Source organism: Ursus americanus, chromosome 12 (assembly GCF_024610735.1).
Source record: "Ursus americanus isolate L20-20 chromosome 12, mUrsAme1.1.p, whole genome shotgun sequence".
NCBI classification, from domain to species: domain Eukaryota; kingdom Metazoa; phylum Chordata; class Mammalia; order Carnivora; family Ursidae; genus Ursus; species Ursus americanus.
The window spans coordinates 13,632,637-13,656,020 of record NC_142138.1 but is presented as its reverse complement, the minus strand read 5'-3'; the positions used below and the strand labels follow the sequence as shown (position 1 = coordinate 13,656,020).

The following is a 23,384-nucleotide window of genomic DNA, read 5'->3' as shown; positions in this document are numbered from 1 at the left end:
ATGTTTTCCAGACCTTCACTTGCAGTCTGCATGTGTCTTTAGATCTGAAGTAAATCTCTTATAGGCAGCATATTACATGAGTTTGTTTCTATATCCTTTCAGTCGGCCTGTGTCTTTTGATTGGAACATTTAGTCTATTTACATTTAAAGTAATTGTTGGTAGGTATGTACTTACTGTCATTTTGTTAGTTGTTTTCTGTATGTTTTTGTAATTCTTTGTTCCTTTTTTTTCTTATTCTTTTCCCTTGTGGTTTGATGTATTTATTTAGTGTTATACTTTCTTCCTTTCTTTTTATGATTTTTTTGTATCAAAGGTTTTTTTATTTGTGGTTATCGTTGGTTTCATATATAACATCTTACGTATATGCCAGTCTTTATTAAGTTGATGATCACTGAAGTTTGAACACATCCTAAAAGTGATAAATTTTTACTCCCCTCTCTATGTTTTTCGTATATGATATATTTTACATCTTTTTATTTTGTGTATTCCTTGACTGTTATTTGTAGATATAATTGGTTTTTCTACTTTTGTGTTTGGCTTTATCCAAATTGGCTTTATCAGTGATTAATCTACTACCTTCATTATATGTTTGCTTTTACCTGTGAAATTTTTTCTATTAATGATTTTCTTCTATTCATGGCCTTTTCTTTCCACTCAAAGTATTCCCTTTAACATTTCTTGTAAGTCTGGTTCAGTGATGATTAACTCCTTTAACTTTGTTTGAGAATTTTTTTACCGCTCCTATTCTGAACAATAACCTTAACGGGTAGGTTATTTTTGGTTGCAGGATTCCCCCCCCCCATAGGATTTTGATATATCATACCATTCCCTTTGGCCTGTAAAATTTCTGCTGAAAAATCAGCCAATAGCCTTATGGGGTTCCCCTTGTATGTAGCTCTTTTCTCTTGCTGCCTTTAAAATTCTCTTTTTATTTAGTTTTGGCACTTTAATTATTATGTGTCTTGGTGTGGACCTCCTTGGGTTAATTTTGCTAGAATTTCTCTTTGCCTTCTGGATCTGGATTTCTGTATCTTTCCCCAGATTCAGGGAGTTTGCAGCTATTATTTCTTCAAGGAAGTTTCTTTGCTTACCCTGTTCTCTTTCCTTCTCCTTCTGGGACCCCCTATAATGTGAATGTTATTGCACTAGATTATGTCGCTGAGTTTCCTTAATCTATTCTCATTTTTAAATTTTTTTTCCCCATTCATCTTGGGTGCTTTCTATCACCCCGTCTTCCAGATTGCTGATCTGTTCTTCCAAGTCCTCTAATCTGTTGTTGCTTCCCTCTCATGTATTTTTTTAAGGGGGGGAAGGGCAGAGGGAGAGGGAGAGAGGGAATCCTAAGTAGGATCTGTGCCCAGTGTGAAGCCCAATGTGGGGCTCAATTTCACAACCCTGAGATCATGACCTGAGCTGAAATCAAGAGTCAGACGTTTAACTGACTGAATCACCCAGGTGCCCCCTCCTTTCATGTATTTCTTATTTCAGTTATTGGATTCTTCGTCTGTGACTGGTTGTTTTTTACATATACCTTATCTCTTTATTGACGTTCTCAGAGATCATCCACTCTTTTCTCACGTCCAGTGAATGTCTTTATGACCATGACTTTGAATTCTTTATCAGGTATATTGTTTATCTCAGTTTCATTTAGCTCTTGTGCTGTGATTTTTGTCTTATTCTTTTTATGTGGGACACAGTCCTCTGTCCCTTCATTTTGTCTAACTCCCTATGCTTGTTTCTGTATATTAGGGAGGGCAAATACATCTTCTGGTCTTAAAAGTAGTAGCCTTGTGTAGAAGAGGTCCTATCATGTCCTGTAACACAATCCCTCCAGGTCACAAGAACCAGGCACTCCAGGGATGTCTCCCGTATGGGCTGTGTGTGCCTTACTGTTGTGTCTGAGCTGTGATTGCCTTCAGACCAGCTGGCTGCAATGACCCACTCCCCCTATTGTGAGCACACCCTCGGGGTTTGGTCCCTGAGCTGTTGAGAGGCCTGAGACCATAGGGGGCTCCTATGTGGGCAGGGTCAGCAGTCAGACTGGATGTCTGCAATTAGTCTCTCTGCCACAGTTGCAGGCTCACCCCACAGCAAGGCCCACTTCCTGCACAACCAGTTGGAATTGTGGGCATGCTGGTGTGTAGTACTGTCTCCCCTTTTCCCCAGGGCAGGAGTCACTTTGGAATGATACTGATTTCTGCTGGGGCCACATGCAGGCTATGGCCAGACAGGACCTGTTTTGAAGGGACACCTGCTAAGGTGGGTGGGTTGGATGGGGTGTGTCCGCAGGTGAACACAGGGCTGGGGCATGTGATGCTAGCAAGTTAGATAGAGAGTTTTAGTGCTGGGTCCCACAAATGTCTAGAGTGGGGGAGGGGAGGAGAAATGGTACCTGCCAGTGCTTTTGTTCCTAGAGAAATCCCCTGAAGGTTCCTGCCCCACCAGCACCCATTCTGAGAGTAGCAAATAAAATTTGACGTCTACCCAGGCACCTTTCCAACCGCTGCTTCTGTGCTGTGTCTAAGCCAAGTTATTTATTATGCTGGCTCTTTAAGTGCAGGGACTCAGTTTCTTTTCACCCTCACCCTCCAGCTCTTCCAGAGTTAAACCTGCTGATATTAAAGCTCCAGAATTTAAGCCCCACTGGTTTTCAAATCCAGATGTTATGAGGACTCATCTTCCCAATGCAGGTCCCTGGTTCCTAGGGTGGCGTCTGATCCTCCTGCTTCTTCCTGCTTGTGGTGTCCCTCCCATTTGTGGATAGTCTTGCTGGGGATTTGCTTCCCAACTATGCCTCTCCGCCCTTACCATTTTCCATGTGGTCTCTGTGCAATCAATAGTGGAAGGCCTGTCCTGCCAGTCTTGAAGTCAATGTCGGAGTTCGTTCAATAGATGAAGCTGTTATCTCACTGTGTCTGTGGGGCCAGGTGAGTTCAGGATTTCCTGCTCGGCCATCTTTTCTGTGTAATCCCCCACCATTCTTTCTTATGTCCTACTTCAGTACAAGTTCAATTTCTTTGAATGATTTGATGTATTTCAGCCAGGATCTATGAGCGGTAAATATGTGTACCGGTATTCAGAAAAGGTCCTTGTTCTCCCCCAATTTTAATGATAATTGAGGTAAAAGATAATTTGCTACTGATCTCTTTCCTCAGCTGAAGATATTATCCACAGTCTCCACCACCTGTTGCTGCTAAGGAGCAGCCCCTTGCCCGTCTGCTATTCCTTAGTAATCTCTCTTCTCTCTCACAGAGCTTTTACATTTTTTCCTTTGACTTATGCTTACTTATTACAGAGTATGAAAGCGTGGATTTATCATATTTCTTCTTGTTGAAGCTGCTTCAGTAGAAGCATTTATGTCCCCTTCCAGTTTTAAAAATCTTAGTATTATCATGTGAATACTGATTCCTTTTCATCGTCCCTTTTCTCTTTCCTTTTCAGAATCCCTAGTCTATATACGTTGAACCTTCTCATTCCATCCTCCCCATTGTTAACTTCTCTTTTAATATTTTGCATCTCTTCATCTCTCTGTGCTACATTCTGGGCGACTTCCTTAGATCTAACTAATTTGCCAATTCTTTCTGCTGTGTCTAATCTACTTTTTAATCTCTACATTAAATTTTCTATTACAAGAACTAATGATTTCTGTACTCCTTTCTCCTGTCCCTAAATCTACTTTTTTTCACATCTTTATTTTTTTTATTTTCTTTTTACCTAATGGCTTTTATTCCTTACTTTATTTCTTTGAACATTTTTTTAAAAACACTTATTTTAAAGTCCCTTTCATGCCATTCTGTTATTTAATTCCGTCATTCTGTTATATCTTCTGACTATGTGTGGTAACTCATCTCTGTGTGTGTTTGTTTGTTTTTACTATAAGCTTGTTTTAAGTGGAAATTGTTTCTTTCGGCCACCACAGGTACCTTGGGTTGTAGAAGCATCTTTACAGAATGATTTCGGATTCGCTTTACAAGAGAGGGTTAGAGTGCAAGCACCATTTTGTCTCCATGTCTCTGAAATACACAGTATATATTTAGAACCCCACCTGCACTTGGTTTTCAAGTTTCTGATTTCTCATGGGTGATTCTTTTAGCTCCAGCAATCATAGCTGGATACCAATCTTCCCTGCTAGGCCCTGGGAAAGTGCACACATATTTTTTGCAATTTGTTTTACAGGTGAAATGGCATTTCGTGACTCTGAACTTCATGCTGATAGCTTGGTTCTAGCTTCCCATTCAGATGAGGCCTGTGGCTCAGACTTAACTTTTGACTCAAAGTAAATCCTCAGTCACCCAGCCATTAAGATTTTTCTTTATCTGTCTCAGTTTTCCTTTGCATGTAATTCTCACTTACATCCTTAGTTCCGTGGTGCTTTCCTCTCTCTATCTGACACCTGGAGACTTGACTTTATTGATTTCTAGATAAGTTATATATTCTTCATGTAATTCTTTGTGGTGGTATATTTTTCAGAATTCCTATGTTTAGAGTAGGGGTGGTGTGCCTTCCACATCTGTTTAAATCGCCATATTTGTCAGACATACTACTTCTCTAATGAAGAAAAAAAACAAAAAGTTTTAAAATATGTTTCAAGCAGTGTTTTAAGTAACCTTTTTCTCCATGCTTTTCAGTGCTGAATTTGAAGAACCACATAATTATGAGGCAACAATTTCATATCTGAAACACTCTAGCAACTCCATTAACCTGTGCACCGCAAAAGAAATTGCTGACTGTAAGTCTGCTAAGCCAATTAATATTGCAACCCTGTATGGAATGAAAATGTGGCAAAAATGGCATTTTCCCTCTAGCTAACTATCAGTTGAAAAATTCACAGCCATGCTGCTCTACCATCTCATTTCTTTTTCTTTTTTTTTTCTTTTCCTGCCTGTCTCTTAAAAATATAAATAAATCCAGTCGGGCATCAATGCTATCTCACAACTCCTAGTGCTGCCTTCTCTCTACCACTTCTGTTCTCTCCTTCACCAATCTACTTAGATGCCTTGCTTTCTGTAGATACGTGGGAGGGAAAATCAAGATAGGGTGATTCATTTTTCTTCCTTCTCTTCCTATAGAAACTTCATCTCTCTTCTTGTGGTGTCTTTCTTAAACTCCCCTGGTAACTCCGTGTGTGGAGAGGGAGATAACAGACTACGAGAATTAGGTCCCTGTGTTTAGTCTGAATAGGAGCAGAGCATTCATTTAATGGATCTGACCACTGGTTCAGAGCTAAGTCTTCCCGCCTCTGGTATTGCCGACAAAGCTCAGACCTTTCTATGAAGAAAGAGACCCCGTCAGGTGAGAAAATGAAGAAGCAGGGACTCATAACATTTCTACAAGTTTCTGTGTCTTCGTTCTGCCTGTAGGATCAGCCGATTCTCTACAAAAGGCATAAACGTTTGTGCTGGAATAAACAGTATTTTCTGACCCTGTACCATGGGCCACACTTCTGTAGTAGGTCCTCTGTGTGCATCCCTGCTGATGCGGCAGTTTTATTAGTCCACTTTTTGAGACAGGAAACTGAGGGCCAGAGAGGTCACACAAGGAATATATGATAGAGCTATAATGTGAAACAAACTTAGACTGCCTCTAAGATGCATGCCGTTTTCACAATTTTATGCTGCTCCCATTCAAGGATGTTTTGCTTCCCTGGAGGGAGGGTTAGAGAGAGAGATCCTCTGACACAGCTTCTTTACTGTGTGGAGAAAAAGCCCGAGTCTGGGAGAAGTCATTTGCCTGGGAATATATACGTAAGATGTTTGTAAGGTAGGAGTTAGGATCCATTCAAATTTCCCTCCCCTCCCCCAGGAAATAAAGGGGTGAAGAACTACTGGAAAAGCTCCCTCTCTCTTACTCTTACACTCGGCAAAGTCTAGATTCTCCCATATGGCTTATAAAATACTAGTCATAAGACAAGCAACTCCTGTCCCCTCTCACCCCCATAAGGCAATATTGTTCCATTCTTGGCGTGTCTGGGCATCTGCATCAGAATATGGCTTCTCACATTCTAACACTTAAAATATGAATCCTATGGGGATCTTGTTTAACATATTCTGGTTCAGTAGCTGTGGAGTTGGGCCTGAGAGTCTTCATTTCTAGCAAGTTCCCTGGTGGTGCTGATGCTGCTGGTTTATAAACCATGCTTTGAATAGAAAAGCCATGGGCCCCATTTGGACTAAATTCCAACTGCATGCCTTTCTACAAAGGGCTCATAGGGCTATTTAGATGCTCTCGTTGGAGCCTATACCTTCACTTTCTGGATACATGAGACCCCCAGAATGCCCCCTTCCAAGTGACTGCCTGAGGTCCTGCTTGGGTCTCTTCCCTAAGTCCCAGGACAGACTGGGCCACACGGAGAGCAGTTCATGGGGGGGTGGTGTGGATGGCATTTGGACATTTGCAAGGCCCCTTGTCATGTAGGGTGAAGCTGAGGATTGAAAATGGGAAGCTGGACCAGAGGCCTGCATTTGTTCTTCCCAGGCCACCAGTGTTCAAGGTGGCCTGCCAGGGGACATCACCTGAGGTACCCAAAGAAGGAGCCACTACCTCAAGCCTCTCTTCAGTTTTTCACTGAAGGATTCTTCATTTCCTTCATAAAGAGGCAAGTGCTTACGGCTGAAAGAGAGAGGGCACGGGAGATAAGCCACTGATGCAGCTGAGAGTAACAGAGCACGGGGGTAACATAAAGGGAGGAAGGTGGGAGACAGGTGAGGATGGTGAAGGGCGTCCCTTGCCAGAGAACATCCTGGTGGGGGATAGGAATAGAAACCTGCCAGGGCTAAAGAAACTGAAGAACTACAGCCTGGGATCAAAAGGATCCTGTTACATGTCCCCACCCCTTTCCTTGTTCCTCTTTAAAGGGCCAAGATGTAGTTACCCTATAGAAAACAACAACAAACAAACAAAAAGAGAGGGAGCTATTTTACTCCCACTTGAATTTATTCATTTGACTCTTCCCCCATTTATCTTCCATTATCTTCATACCGCTTTACTGGATGAATGACATCTGAACCTCAGTGTCTTCATCTGTAAAATGGGTATAATATCGCCTTTGTGGCATTGTTGTGAGAGTTTGGTAAAAGAATACACTTAAAATCAAGTGGAATTCTGCTTCTGGAAAGATGAAGTATATATACTCTTCCCTATTCCTCCTGCTAAGTACAACTAAAACTGTTGGATATCATATGTAAAACAAACACAAGAAAACTGGAAGACTCTGAAAAGGTAGAAATAAGAAGGTACACCAGCTAGAGGCCTACGAACCCAAGGAAGAATAGGTGGTGAATTTCTTGGCTTTTCTTCTTGCCTCATATATCCCAGACTTGGAGCTGAAGAAGCCAGCAATCCAGAAATACCAGTAGGTACAAACAGAAACATCTCTAGCAAAAGCCTGTTCTCTCTAGCCAAAGGACCAGAAAAGGGGCAGTCTAGAAAAACAGATAGCCTCTAGACAGTAACTGTTCTACTCCAGCCAAACATCACAGAAAAAAGTATGGCTCCACCCCACCAGCCAATGCTGAGTGGGGATCCCAGACACCCACCCTCATCAGGCTGCAATTATGCACCCCAGCCCCTCTGCTGGGGTGGTGCAGAGAAAGTTAAGTCAGAAGCTAGGACTTTCATCCTTCAGGAGTAACAAAACTCCACCTACAAGGAAGACCTCATAGGGAGTTTGTATTCCAGTCTCCCACCCAGCAGAAGGTGCCCCTTCTTCTCCTTGTTGGGCTGTTAGAGAAGACCCAGTGGAGAATCAGGACTTTCACAACTACCCAGCAGTAAGGAGGCCAAATGTGAGAAAAACAAGCACTCCTACCACTCTTAGCCAGGGTGTTATCAGCAGAAGCTGAGTGGGGAACTGGAGTGCCCACTCTTGCCCAGGAGTAGTGAGGAGCCCAAGACCCCTCACTTGAGTCTTGGAAAGCCAAGAAGTGGAGAACCTAGATATGTACCCTCAGCTGACAGGAAAAAATCATCCCATTTCTGTCACCAGGAAAAGCCAACCAAACAGAAGCTTTAAATAATATTCACAGTCTCATAACATAATACTTAAAATGTCCAGGTTTCAACAGAAAATTACCCATCATACCAAGAACCAAGAAGGTCTAAACTTGAATGAAAAGAGATGATCAGTAAATGCCAACATTGAGACAACTGAAGTATTAGCATGTTCTGACAGACTTTGAAGCAGCTGTTAATACTTTTTATATTTAATATTTAATGAAATTAAAATTAAATATTTAATATTAATATTTAATGAGCAATTATGAACATGATTGAAACACAAAAAATAGAGTTTTACTCTATTTTTAGAAGAAATAGAATGTCTCTGCAAAGAAATGGAAGATGTAAAGAAAAAGAAATAGAAACTTAGAAGTGAAGAATACAATAAGAAAAATAAAAAGCTCACTGGATGGGGTCAACAGCAGAATAGGGAGACTAGAAGAATCCATAAACTTGAAAGAAATGATATAAATTACCCAATCTAAACAAAAAGAAGAAAACAGACCAGGGGGAAAAAAAATGAACAGAGCTTCAAGGACCTGTGGGACTATAATGAAAGTCTTAAATTGCAGTACTGGAAAGAAAGGGGAAAGAGACTGCTACTGGAAAAGTACTTGAAGAAATTGAAAACTTTCCCAATTTGGTAAAAGACATTAAACAAAAGATTGAAGACGCCAAGAAAATCCCAAACAGGATAAACCCAATCCACATGAAAACATAATCAAACTTCTAAAAATAAAAAGTAAGAATCTTGAAATCAGCAAAAGAAATGATACATTACCTATAGGTGAAAAACAATTTGAATGACTGAATTTCTCATCAGAAACCATGAAATCCAGAAGAAAGTGGCACAACGTTTTTCAAGCACAAGAAGAAAAGAACTATCAATCCAGAATCCTATTACCAGTGAAAATATCCTTCAAAATTGAAGGGGAAATCAAGATATTCTGAGATGAAGGAAAACTAAGAAAATTTTTTCCAGCAGACCTATCCTAAAAGAATGGCTAAAGGAAGCTTTCTAGACAGAAAGGAACGATAAAAGGAAGAACCTTGGACCATCACTTCAAGAGAAAGAAAAATGGAAAGAATATAAATGTGAGTAAATGTGGCATATTTTCTTTCTTTTGAGTTTTTTAAATTATGTTTGATGGTTGAAGCAAAAACTCTTAACATTATCTGATATGGTTCTAAGTGTATAAAAGAAATATATAAGACCACTATAAGGAATGGGTTAAGGGACATAGAGGAAAATAAGGTTTCTATACTTCACATGAACTAATAAAATGTGCATACCAGTAGACTGTGATGTTACGTGTACATATAGTGTAATCCCTAGAGCAACCACTAAAAAGCTATACAGTGAGATATGAAGAAAAAAAACCACTATAGGTAAATCAAAAATAATTCTAAAAAATGTTCAAGTAACCCACAAGAAAGCAGGAAATATCAAACAGAGAAGCAAAAAACAGAACAAACAGAAAATAAGAAAGGGCAGACTTAAGTCCTAATATATCAATAATTGCATTAATTACATTAAATGTAAATTGCCTAAATATGCCAATTAAAAGAGATTGGAAGATGTAAATTTAAAGAATGTTGGTGTGACTATATTAATAACTGATAAAGCAAACTTCAGAGCAAAGAAAATTACAAGAGATGCGGAGGGACTTAGAAGTGAATGTAATGATATGTAATGATAATAGGGTCAATCCATCAAGAAGACAAAACAATCTTAAGTGTGTGTGCACCAAGCTCCAGAGCTGTAATACATGTGAAGCACAAACTGAAAGAAGAAATAGACAAATGGACTCATAGTTTGACACTTTAACACCCCTCTCTCCACATTGACAGAACACCTACTCAGAAAATCAGCAAGGATACAGAAGAATTCAGCAACACCATCAGCAACAGGATCTAACTGGTATCTATAGAAGGTGCAACAGGAGCAGAAAGTGTATACTTTTCAAGCATCCATAAACATATACCAGGATAGACCATATTCTGGGCCATAAAACAGCACATTTTGAAAAACTGAAATCATAGTGTATTTTCTAAACACAATGTAATCAGGCTAGAAATTAGTAACCAAAAGATAACAGAAAACTCTCTAAGCACTTAGAAACAAAAGCCCACATTTCTAAAAGGAAATCAAAACATATATTGAACTGAATGAAAACGAAAATATATTAAAAAACCTGTGGGACACAGCCTAAGGAATGCAGAGGAGAAATTAATAGCACTAAATGCTTACATCAAAAAGGAGGAAAATCCTGAAATCCAAGATCCAACCTCAAGAACATAGAAAGAGAAGAGAAAAACCTAAAGCAAGTGGAAAGGAGGAAAGAAAAAAGATTAAGAACAGAAATAAATGAAATTGAAAACAGAAAAGCAGAGAAAATCAATGAAAGCAAAAGCTTGTTCTTTGAAAAGATCAATAAAATTGACAAACCTCTAGCAAGACTAACAGAAGACACAAATGAACAATATCAAGAATGAAACAAAGATATCATTACAAACTCTGTGGACTTCAAAAGGACAGTAAGAGGATATTATGAACAACTCTACATATCTAAATTTGACAATTTAAAGATGGAACAATTCCTCAAAAACTCAAATTACGTCAAGTTAATATAAATCATTTGAATAGCCCTGTAACTATTAAGTTCATTGAATCCATAATTTTAAAACTCAAAAAAAAGCTATAACACTGTATGTTAACTATACTGGCATTAAAATTTAAAAATAAATTAATTAACAGAAAATAGGACTTCCCAAAAGACCATCTCAAAGTCCTGGGAGATTTCACTGGAGAATTCTACCAAATGTTTGAAAATGAATTAACACCAATTCTATACAATCTTTCCAAGAAAAAAATGGAAGAGGAGGAAACACTTACTGATTCATTTTGAGAAGCTGGTATTACATAACAAACCCAGACAAACAACCCCAGACAGAGACAGTGCACAAGAAGATTAACATCCTTCATGAGTATAGTCATAAAAATTCTTTGCAAAATATTAGCAAATAGAATTCAGCAAGACATAAAATAGAATTATACCACAACCAAATGCTCTTTAATCCAGAGATGCAAAGCTAGTTCAATAGTCAGAGATCAATCCAAAACAATCAATCAATGAAATCCTTATTGACAGCCTAAAGACGAAAAATCACACAATCATAACAATCTATGAAGAAAAGCATTTGACAAATTCAATACCCATTTACAATAAAAAAAAAACGCTCAGAAAAATAGGAATAGAGGGCAACTTTCTCAACTTGAAAAAAAAAAGCATTTTGAAAAAAAAAAAAAGCCTATAGCTAATATTATACTTAAAGGAGAAACACTGAATACTTTTCCCCAAGACTGGGAACAAGGCAAGGATGTCCAGTCTTCCCTCCTATTTGGCATAGTGCTGGAAGTTCTAGCCAGTGTAATAAGTCAAGAAAAGGAAATAAAAGGTATACAAATCAAAGAATTAAACTGTCCTTATTTGCAGATGGCAGGATTGCCTAGGTAGAAAATACCAGGGAATTTACAAAAAACAAACAAATTCTTAGAACTAATAAATGAGTTCAACAAGGTCACAGGATACAAAATAGAATTTTAAAAATCCTATTTCTATATACTAGCAATGAACACACTAAAATCAGAAAATACCATAACCTTCATAGTAGCTAAAGAGAAATAGACTTGAATCTAACAAAATGTTACAAGACTTAAATTTTGAAAACTACAAATTGCTGATGAAATAATTCAAAGGAAACCTACATAAATGGGGGAGATATACCATGTCTATGGATTGTAAAACACCATAGAGAAAAAAATATTCTCCCCAAGTTGATAGACAGATTTAATGTAATTCCTATAAAAATCCCAGCAAGATCTTTTTTTTTTAAATATATTCAACAAGACTATTCTAAAATGTATATAGAACAGCACTGGAACTAGAATAGCTAAAAACAACAACGACAACAAACTTTGAAAAACTGGGAGGTAGCAGAGTAGCTAATTTCAAGAACTATGTCTGTAGTAATCAAAACTGTGGCATTGGCAGGGAAGGACACATAGCACAATGGAACAGAATTAACACAGAACTGAGACCTACACAAGTGTGTCCAACTGATTTTTTTTTTTTTACAAAATTATAAAAGGGAATTTAATGGAGTAAACATTAGCCTTTCATGGTATTGGAACAATTGGATATCCATAGGTAAAAATCAATCAGTCTCAATGTAAGTCTCACATCTTCTACGAAGATTAACTCAGAATGGATTGTTCTTTCATTCTCTGCTCACCAAGGGTAAGGAATCTAAATGCTACCTTTCTGGAGGAGAGGGGGAGAGGGAGGGAGGAAAAGAAGGGGAAGGATGAGATGGTTAGCTTTCGCTATCACCATTGTATGAGTTCGTCCCCTTCAAAACAATGCCAGGAAAACAAAGACCATTCCCTTGGGGTTGCACAGCTCAGCATGGGTGCCTTTCTGAGGCTTTGCCCTTATATGTAAAATGTGGGTAAGCAGGACTTAGGCTGTTCTAGAAGTTCTGCAGAATTGTCCTCAGAGGTCATCTAGGCTAGCCATTCAGACTGCGCTTCCTAGGCCCTAGGACTGTCCTGAGGGGTACTGGAGACCTTGAGGGTAACATCAACCAGAGAAGTTCTGTGTATGCTCGTGGGCAATATTCCACTTAAATGAATGATTCCGTAGCTGGGAGGAAGTTTGAAAGCCATTTGCTAATGGAGTGACCTCGGGCAAGTTACTTCACTCTTTGGACATCTGCTTCCTCATCAGTGAAATGGGGGTGTCAGTAGTGATCATTGTATGAATTAAGTGAAATCATACATTTAAACGCTTAGTATAGTTCCTGCTATTTGTAAGTATAAAAAAAATGTTAGCTGCTTTTTATTATTGTTTTTACATTATTAGTACTAGTCCTCTCACCTCCTGCTTTTCCAAGGTTGCACAGGGAGGTAGTACATGGAGGCAAAGCCTGCAAGCTGTGGTCATGTTATGGTGCCAGCAGTTGGAGGTTCAGAGGACCATCTTGTGATAATGTGTCCTTTTCCCCCAGCTGGAATAAAGCTCATCAGTGGAGAGCATGGGCTCCAGTGTTGTGGGTTGTGTCCTCCTATTATGATTCCTTGTCCCTTCCTGACCCCCTGGGGTACAGTCTTTTGTCCTTTATATTCCTTCCTTGGGAGCAAGTTATGATGGCAAAACTTATCTTTGGAGAACCGCTAGTTTGTTAAAAAAAAAATCATAATCGAATTATGAATGCATAATTAATTCAGCATGTATTTTTGTGTCCTAGCCTTGGCAAGTAAGCCTCCTCTGAGCCTTGGTTTCCCCATTTCAGAAATAAGACAGAATAATAATATCTCCCCTCTCCCCAGGTGGCAATGAGAAGCAAAAAGATCATGATTTGTTATTTCTTTGAAAAACAAAGAATGATACATCAATTGAGGGAGGGAAATTATCATGTTTAAAATTGGAAAAGAAATCCATATTTGGAATGGATGTGGAGAGAACTGCATCATAAGCAAATGTTTATTGTGTATTAATAGCTAAACAAGGGTTTTAAAGTAAGCAATGGCAAAATAATACATTTTGATTCAAAACTCAGTAAAAAGTGAAAGTGTACAGTGGCTCCAGTTGAAGTGCATAGTATTAATCATCTACAGAGAATTTTAGCTCTTTGTGTCAAACAATCACATGCAGGCAGTCCCTAAAGAAAACCTAGGCTTTCATTTGTTTTATCAATAGATTGTATGTGTGGAATAATGACGACCTTGAAATGAAACAGGGGCGCCCGGGTGGCTCAGTCGCTTAAGCATCTGACTCTTGGTCTCAGCTCAGGTTTTGATCTCAGGGTCATGAGTTGAAGCCCTGCATTGGGCTCCAAACTGGGCGTGGAGCCTACTTAAAAAAAAAAGCAACATGTTTTTTGGTCACTTTTCTAAACTAAAGCTTCAGGACCCTCACAGCAAGAAAAAGAAGAAAAAACGGGGAGAGTCCTACTTATTATGCATGCATATTCATTAAGAGTAGGGGGAAACTTTTACAGATGACATTTCAGCAAAGAAAAATAAGCAATTTTATCAAAAACCCATCACTTTCTGTACAATATCTGGTGCTCTGCTAGGCATGTCCCATTTTTTATATCGTCTCCTTTAATCTCCCCATTAACTGTGTAAGGCAGGTACTAATTGACTGCATTTCTCAAGTGAGCAAACTGAGACTCAAGGAAATGAGGTAATTTGTCTGCAGTCCCACAGGTAGGAAGTGGCAGGTCTGGGCTCTGAACCCACATTCTTGCCACTACTTGTGTTTGTTAATAATTAAGGTTGGCGTCACATCATTCTATAAAATCCACAGAACGATCAGAAAAAAATCAGAAGGAATCCAGACCTCAGTTGGTGGCCACTCCCCTCTTTCCAAGCTGGGCTAGGGAAACAAAACGGTCAAGGAGCAGGACACTTACAAGCTAGCAATGGAGTTCATTTTGTTGAAGTGGAATCTAGGCTTTTTTTTCCCCCCTTGGAGGAGGGCTTTTTTCCTTTCCCTTCCCTTTCACGTTCCCCTTCTGATTGCAACCGCTAAATTTCAGTGCTGTCTCTTAAGCATGGAGTATGTATCTATTTACCGAAACAGGAAACCTAACATTGTTTCACATGTTTTCACTGACATACCTCCATCCTGGAAATCCCCACAGAGACGAAAGCCATGGTCAGTGACCCGAGAACTCCCCAGACCACACAGACAAAGCCTCACACAGCTCCATGTTCTGGAGGTGGAGAAAACTGAACTCTGCCATCCTTCACAATTGCTTGACCCCTGGCTGCTGTAAGAAACGGGTGAATAAACTGCCTCTGATACCTTTTTTTTTTCCATATTTATTTTAGCAACTTATGAAGTCGAAATTGAAGAACCCCGAGAGGTATTGTTTCCTCTTTTTTACCAACTTTATAACTACAACAGGTAGACAATTGACTGTAAAGTGGTGTCTTTTATGAGTGAAGAGAAAGGTCTTTGTTTTCGGTTTTCTCCCAGTTCCTGAGGCTTTTCCAAGACTCCAGCTGCTAAGATTCTGTTGCCTGTAATAACAGAGATAGAAAAGGTGGTGTGGAGGGGAGGGAGAAGCTGGCCCTAATCCACTCCCGGCTCGTTATCTATGGCGGCCAGCATCAACTGGCCTTTAACAGCGGCCCCTCAGAGAGAGGAGTGCTGTGGCACCAGCCCAATTTGTATCTCCTGCACTTTCGGGAGGATGACCAGCCCTTTGAAGGCACATTTTCTGGCTCCTGGGGGGCACAGTGTGAGGTGCCACCTTGGAGCAACTTGATTAGGGCCCAGGCAGAGCCCCTGCTGGCCCCACTCCCAGCACCTGCCTCTGTGATCTCGAACCTCCATTTCCTCACCTGTAAAATAGAGATAATAGAAGTACCCACATCTGGGGTCATTGTGGGGATGAGAGTAAGGTCAGTTCAGGGAAACTGTTCGAGAGTAAACGCCCGCATCTCTTCCAGGCATTTTACCTCTCTGGGCTCCAGGTGCGTCTTGTGGAGAACGGTGTGTTCTCCGTGAGGCAGGAAGCAGGTGCCCCGCGGTGACCACATCTGCTGGAGAACAGGCCCAGTAAATAAGGGGGTTTGTACTCGTTTCACCGAACTGCTGAGAGAACTCAACAGTAGGTGCTCACCTCATTTTTAACTGGGTCAGTGAAGGTTCGCTCTTTTCTCACAGGGGTCATTTAGTCAAGATCTTTCGTCTTTCTGCTTGTTTTCTCACACCTACTGGAAAAGACTGTTCATTCGTGGGTGCACTTTCTAGCTAGAAAACTATAAATGATTATTCTTATTAATGAATGTTCAAACAGTCTATTAAAATGCTTCAATTATCTGGCAACTTCTCCAAAATAATAAACTTTTCTGCATAAGTAAACTCTATAAATAACTAGAGTTTATCCCATTCAAAAGAAAAAAAGCATGAAAGTATTTTTAACTTCTTTTAAAAAGATTTATTTATTTCAGAGAGAGAGAGAGATGGCAAGGGGAGGGACGGGGGGAGAGAGAGAGAGAGAGAGAGAGACTCTCCAGCAGACTCCATGCTGAGCTCAGAGGCCCACCCGGGACTCGATCCCACAACCCCGAGATCGCAACCCAAACAGAAACCAAGAGTTGGATGCTTAGCTGACTGTACCACCCAGGTGCCCCGTATATTTAACTTTTAAATCTTAACTTTCAAACGTGTATTGTGTTCATCTCAGTATTCTTGTCTGGATGAACGGAATCTGATCTCACCCTGTCGTCATGACATGGAATCCTCAGGAACATAAGGGATTGAATGGCTACAGTTCGTGCTCTTCTTTGTAAGATGTTCTTAGTCCCTTAGGACCCCTGGGTGGTTCAGTCGGTTAAGCATCTGCCTTCAGCTCAGGTCATGATTCCAGGTTTGGGATCGAGTTCCGCATCAGGCTCCCTGCTTAGCCGGGGAATCGGCTTCTCCCTACCACTTTTCCTCCTTGTGCTAAATCTTTAAAAAAAAAAAAAGTGCCTTTAGTCCCTTGTTAGGTGTTCAGAGCTAGTTGTCTTCCCACCAAACCACAAGTCTGTTTGCTGTCATTGTTTTCTGTTCTCTTGACAGTTTTGATTTCTCTGTCAATATCGTTGTGTCTAGCAGGGAGTCTTTCACGTGGAAAATTCTGTACCAAGTCCTTGTTACGTGTCAGGCACTTGTACCAAAGTGGGAGCACTTTGTCCTCAGTGTTCCCCGGTAAGCTACGACCACTGCTTGGATTTTACAGGGGAGAACCGGAGGCTCAGAGAGGCTCAACAACCTGTAAATACTGTGGCAGAGGTCCATTTGACTTGTCACTCTACCATCCGGGTTGTTAGAATTATACGGAAAATAAAAACCAGACGTCCCCAAATGAAGGCCTGCGGGGCTCTCCTCAAAGGAGGGCAAATGAGCATTTAGGCTGGTCTTGGGAGCAGCATTTTTGAGGCTTAGCTATTTTCTCTTTTCTACAGCATTCTTGTCTAGATTCAAAATAATGAATCAGATCTATGTGACAACTGAAAAAATAAGCTACAACATTGTGGTCACTGGGACATAATCTTAACAGAGCCAAATCTAGGTCATATGAGAGTGAATTTCAGGTCAGGGGGTTCACAGCCAGCCAGGGAGAATTCCCAGCATGACTCACACACTTGTGTTACCACTTCTGCCCGCTGAAACATTGTTCCAATATCACAAGTGCGTGTTTCCCCAAATGATGGGAAAGCTTTATTCTACAGATGCATTCCTGGAAAAGCATGCAGAGGACTGTTCTTCTAAGTCAGATGATACATTCCCTCTGGCATGCACCATCACGCTGGAAATGCTTCTTTTCCTTTCCCACTGACCTTCAGTTCCACTGGCCAGGGTTCCTGGAAGTTTCTGTTGTCAGTGTCCACCTTTGCTCCTTCCTGAGACCTCACCTGCCTGGTCTTTTGGTCAAGTCTCTAATGATCTGTAATCACACAACAAAGGCATGGTTTGGATTGGTTTACGAAAATGACCATTTCCCTCTTTACTTTCAGCCTTGGAAGAGTGGTCTCCATCAAGAACTTAGGTAAGTTTTATCTTCAAATGAAAAAGCATTAATCTGACCACTGACCCTCTGATGACTGAATCAGTTTACCTCAATGGGTCAGCTATGCTTGCAGAGACTGACCCGGTTCGGCTTCCCCAGCACCTTGTAAGGTACCTGGTACAGAGAAGATACTCAGGGGTCCTGCTCGGTCTTTCCCTCTTGCCTTGTTCCAGCCCACACCACACTCATCAGTAAACACTGAGTATCCAGCGTGTGCCGGCCACTTGCTAACAACTGGGGTGGTAGCAGTGACGGTGACCTGGCCGCTACCCTCAGGGGCTCCTGGACTGTGGGAAGCACACAGCCAAATAGGCGTATAACCATCATGTGACTCCCAAAGAACTTAGTTTCCAAAACGCACCATGCCGTTTCAAGTCTCTGTGCCTTTGCTGCCTTAATTCACCCCCACTTAACAATCTGGCAAACATCTCCTGACCATCAAACATTCCCATCTGTAAGAAGCCTTCCTGATTCCCCTCCTTCCGAGAGAAGTAGCCAGTCCCTTCCCTGAAAGGTGCACAAGTTTGCAGTAACATCACTGCGCGTCACTTGTTTGCTGACACACCAGTTCGTCCTCACTCGCCCTCCCCTCCCTCCCCTCCCCCCCCCTTCTTGTGTAGGAGCTCCTTATGAGAAGGGCATGTGTTTTCTTGTTCTTGGTGTTCCTGACACCTCTCGTACTTCTGGGCCCAAAGCAGGACCTTGTCAAGGGCCCTTCTCTGACCTGCCCCTACAGGGTCTGTGTCTATCTTTCTTCCCCTGGAGTTACTTTGAATGCATTAGAGTAAGCATGGTCGGTGAGGTCTGGAGAAGCAAATATTAAAATTCCCTGGCGGAGGCCAACCACACAAGCACTGGATCACGGGGGAATCCTGTTTCATGTCTCTCCTTGAGTTCTGGCCTGCCTCCATTCATGCCCCCCATAATTACCCTCTAGCATCTAGCATGGTGCTGGGCACTTGCGAGGTACAGGTCACATGATTAGTTCCATGTTTCTTGAGCTTTTACTCTGTTCAGATGCTGCTAGATTCTGAGATACACAAATGAATAGAATATATTCTCTGCTCTTGGTTCAGGGCCTCTATGCTGGAATGGTTGGGGGTAAGGGGCTATTTGGAAGGGGAAATGACCATCTAAGTAGGAAGTGACAATATAATGTAATCACTGCTAAACAGTTGTAGAAACACAGAGATGAGGCTCTGGGCCTGCTTTCTTGAAGCGTTGACAGCTGAGTTCAATCTTGAAAGACCTGTAGGAATTGGCCAGGTAAAAATGTCAGAATGTATGTTCCAGGCAGAAGGAAAAGTATGAGCAAAGCCATGAGGCCAGTTCAGGGCTTCACAGACAGGGATCATGCGTGAGCACAAAGTGCAGTGTGGGAGCAGAAGGAATGAAGCCAGGAATGAGTATACAGAGCTGGGTCCAGAAGGGCCTGCACCCCCTAATTTGCCATTTAGACCAACCCTGTCCGATGGAACTATAAGGCAAACCACAGATGTCATTTAAAATTTTTCTAGTAGCCATAAGTTAAAAAGCAAAAAGAAACAGGTGAAATTAATTCTGTATTTTATTGATGCCGGTATATCCAAAATATTATCATTTTGACATGTAATCAATATAATAACTATTACTGAGGTATTTTATAGTCTTTTTTTTTTCCTAGTAAGTCTTCAAGATCCAAATATATGTTCTACTTAGAGGTCGATTGGGACCAGATACACTTCCAGTGCACAATAGCCGCACGTGGAGAGTGGCCACAGTTGGACAGCACAGATTTAGACTTCATGCTCTAGGTCGGGGGAGCCACAACAGAGTTTCAAAGCAGAGAGAACGTACCCCATCCCCTCAGAGTATTCCTAGAAGTCACCATATTGAATTTAATTTGATAATTGTTTATGGAGATCCAGTTATAGAGAAACTACCGGGCAAGACCTGAGGGGCAAGATGGATTACCGAGGTCATGCATAGCGGCAAGGCAGCAAATGTTTAGGAGAAACCCTGAAAATGTGCGACGAGAAGTAAGAATTGGATAATTCTAACAGCAAATGCTTCCATGAAGACAAGGACCCCAACAGTTATTGCAGGTCCATTGTGTGCTCTGAATAATGCTACGCTTTCCACGTTTTCCTCACATTTCCTTCTCACGGCAGCCATGGAGATTGGCATTGTGACCGTTCAGTTATAAATGAGAAAACTTGATCTTTTTTAGAAAGATTAATCTTAGACTTGCAGAAAGAGGGATGTATAGTGGGGATTAGAAGCCAGCCCTCCCTCACCACCCCGATCATGACAGAACTAGCAGATGGCCTTAACGGTGGGCACGGTGCTCAGTAATTAGATGAATGAATGAAACTCCTGACAACTCTTGCCATTGTCTTTCAGAACAGTACTGTCTCTGGTGCTTTTCCTCCCTTGCTGACCCCCTCTTCTGAGTTTCTTTGAGGGCTCTTCCTTTTCTGCCTTCCATGTGGATGTGGTAGTAAATCTGGTTCCCTGTGCCGGAAGCGGAAGTCCTCACATGGGGCTCGATGCTCCCCAGCATTCTGTCCTTGGTCCTCAGGTTCTTCGTGACACTGTCCACCTTGCCTCTCTCTCATACTCCCCCCAGTGCACCTGCTGACTGTATACTGGTGTGCGGTGGTCCTTCATTCCCTTGGGGAAGACTGGCCGAGTACCACCCTGCGCCAGGCCCCGTGCTGTTGCCGCTCTAGGTTACACAGCGTGAGTGCTGGGGATTCGTACAGAAATAGAGCTCTGCCTCTTTATAACCTGGTTGTTCATTTACAAGGCAAAGTGGAGGAACTGGAGGCAGATCTTAGACAGCGCTTTAGAATACAAGACAGGACAAACTATTGGGGAAGCAGATGAGAAGGTATGACTGGGAAAATCAGGGAAGGGTTCTCCGAAGGAAGATGAATCAGACAAATTGAGAAGGATGTGATGATTTCCAGCAAGATGCAGAAGGCATGACTGTCAAGAGAAATAGCAACTAAAAAGGGGAAGTTGCTCAAACTAGGATGGCGGGTTTGGGGAATGTGAGAGTCCACAGCAAAAGTGGAGGGGAAGAGCAGAGGGAGATGGGGTTGGAAGGAAAGGTTGTGGCCAGATCACAATGGGCTTATGTTTTATCGTACAGGCAGTGGGGAGTTCCTAGGAGATTTAAGCAGGGATTCATTCTGGTATTGATAGGAGCAGGTGGAAGCTCAGCGAAGTGAGCTAATGGGTGACCTGATCTCATCTTAGAAGAAGGTGAGAAGAGGGGGATTATTCGTGTTGTTTGCATTCACTTTTCCCATTCATCTCATTGAGGATTGGGTGGTACGCTATGATCGAAACACTCTAAACCTCACTTTTCCCCTATTATCTCTCACATCTAAGCCCTAAACATGAAGATGAAGATGAAGATAAAAAGGAAAAGGAAAAAGAGCCCTGTGAATTGGAACCTCGAAAACCAGAAAAGAATCTACATTTAAGCCATCTTTTCAAGGTATCAGTGTTCTAGGGTTCTGGGCCAAACAGTACAGTTCAGGCATGTCGTCAGAGTAGTTCATGGAGTAACTTTAGAGGCTGGGACAGCAGCTCTCCAGAGACAGAGTCAGAAGACACAGCGGGTGTTGGGTATTTTACCGAAGAAAGGAACTTGACAGTAACACTGAGCTCTAGCCTCAGGTTTTCCACTTATTAGCCATGAAGCAGGCCTTAGGAGGGGGCTGGGACTAGTATGAGTTCAGCAAGGCACCCAGGGGGCAAAACATAGACACTCATTCGGGTGCTGTACCCTGCAATTGAATGACCCCGGAGGGAGGGCCTCCTTAAGGTGTGTGCTCGAAGGCCCTGCTTAGAAGAAGGACTTACTCTCTGAGCTCAGTCATTTCATCTGTAAGAGAAGAATAAGTAATTCCTATCCAACTACAATCCCCAGTCCCACCCTGATTCTGTCTTGGGTGTGATGATAAGATAAAGTAATATATGGGAAAGTGGTTTGTAGACCATAAGATACCATAAAAATGAAAGGTATTCTTAATTATTACTTACTAGTAAATACTGTATGTGTGTGTGTATTCATATCCAGTTGACACTATCCCCTTCAGAACACCTCGAGTGGTCAATCAATCCCACCAGGGCTGCTACGAATGGTCAGAACATTCTAAAAACCTATTTGAGTTGTGCCTATCTTAGAATATCAGACTGTTCCAGTCCCATCTGCAGGACTTGGCTAAATCAAAGAGCTTGGTGGTGGCATGGGCCTGAACTGGTGTGTAGGCCTGGAGGATCACAAAGCAGCATAATTCAAGGAAGAAGTCAGTCATTAATTATGAAAGACAGAGACTAGAGTTAGGGAAGTGGCATTGCATGCCGAGGTCAGAGGGAGGACAAGGCCCTAAGTGGGTGATGAGGCCAGAGATCAGAAAGGGGTTAATCAGGAGCATGAGAAAGACAATGGGGGACCATGGTTAGGGATATTGACCATGAAAGAGTGAAAGCAGGGAGATGTTCTCTGTCAGTGCTGGCCGTTTGACAAGAGCCAGGTATGGGTCAGGCTACCACCAAAGGGACATGCTCCTGCTTTTGTGGCATGGATTTGAGTTTTGGAAATTGTTAAAAGTGACTTGGATTATGTTAGGTAAATGTGGTGGGTGGTGTTTGGAGTCAGATGTAAATGATAAGTCAGTAGAGACAGAATCCCCTGTGATTCAAACTGACCCTAGGAAGCATTCCCAAGGACAGGCCAAGGGGAACCCATGCACTGCCTTATTAGGGCCCCGGTGAGAGAAGGTAGTCACCGCATTTGTGTGAACCTCTGACTTATTGCTTTGTCATTTTCCCCATTAAAAATATCATTCTTGGCTGTGTGACTTGAAAGAATGCCCCTCCTTATATTCTCCCTTTCGTTTGCCCAGACCCCACTAAGAACTCAGGAAATCCCATACTTTATATCTGTTAAGTACTTCAGCTTTTTCCAAGTACTTTCAGATGTATTGTCGTAGTCAACGTTCCTATCCACTTGCTGTTGGAAGGACAGTAATCTCTCCCATTGTCATCTGATAAATGGCCAGAAAAGCTGTAACTCTCCTTGGTTTCCAGTGTCTATTCCTGGCAATCCATCTAGATCTTTCTGAAATGCACATCTGCTCAGATTGCTGCCTGGGGCTCAGCGAGGCCCACACTGAACCTTGCACGCAAGACCCTGCGTTACTCAGCCTCGTTCTGTCACATCTTTCTCATCTCGTCTTTTTTCCCTGTCCCTTCCAGTCTTCCCTCAGCGTCAGCCTCCATACACCTGTCTGAGGACCCTAACACTTGTCCAGATACCCATGCCTTTGCTCGTGCTGATTTGTCCACCACGTACTCCTTTATCCCCCCAGTCGATCTCTTCCTTACATTTTAAAATACTCTTTAATAAGACCTGCTTTGGAAGTCTTCCTCCACCTGGTCTCCCAGCCAAGAGAACTGACCTCCCCTCCTCTGTCTCTGTCTCGGTGAACAACACACTGCAAATAGCACTTGTCACATTGTACCTTAATGTTTGTGTGTATTGTCTCTGTGATCGGTGTGTAGGTCACCGTGCCCATGGTGTCTCTCTATCTCCGGAACTCAGCATTTGTGTCTGACAAACACTGCAGGGAGGGAGTGGGAAAGGAAGTGAGGAGGAACAGAAGAATGGCAGGGGAAAGATGAAATGTCGGGTGAAAGGAACATAGCATCTCTTGGTGGTCAAGAGCACAGGGTTCAAGTCCTGCCCTGGTAGACTACT

The 23,384-nt window shown here is 41.8% G+C and overlaps 1 protein-coding gene across 1 annotated transcript in view; it reads left to right on the top strand.

Annotated features, from left to right (window-relative positions):
- FYB2 (FYN binding protein 2) overlaps positions 1 to 23,384 on the top strand; it is a 137,610-nt gene that overhangs the window by 63,655 nt on the left and 50,571 nt on the right. Inside the window, exons 5-8 of the mRNA XM_045802237.2 lie at positions 4,630 to 4,730; positions 14,898 to 14,932; positions 17,577 to 17,608; positions 21,008 to 21,116. Coding sequence (XP_045658193.2) covers positions 4,630 to 4,730; positions 14,898 to 14,932; positions 17,577 to 17,608; positions 21,008 to 21,116 — 277 coding nt within the window. The remainder of the gene's footprint in view (positions 1 to 4,629; positions 4,731 to 14,897; positions 14,933 to 17,576; positions 17,609 to 21,007; positions 21,117 to 23,384) is intronic.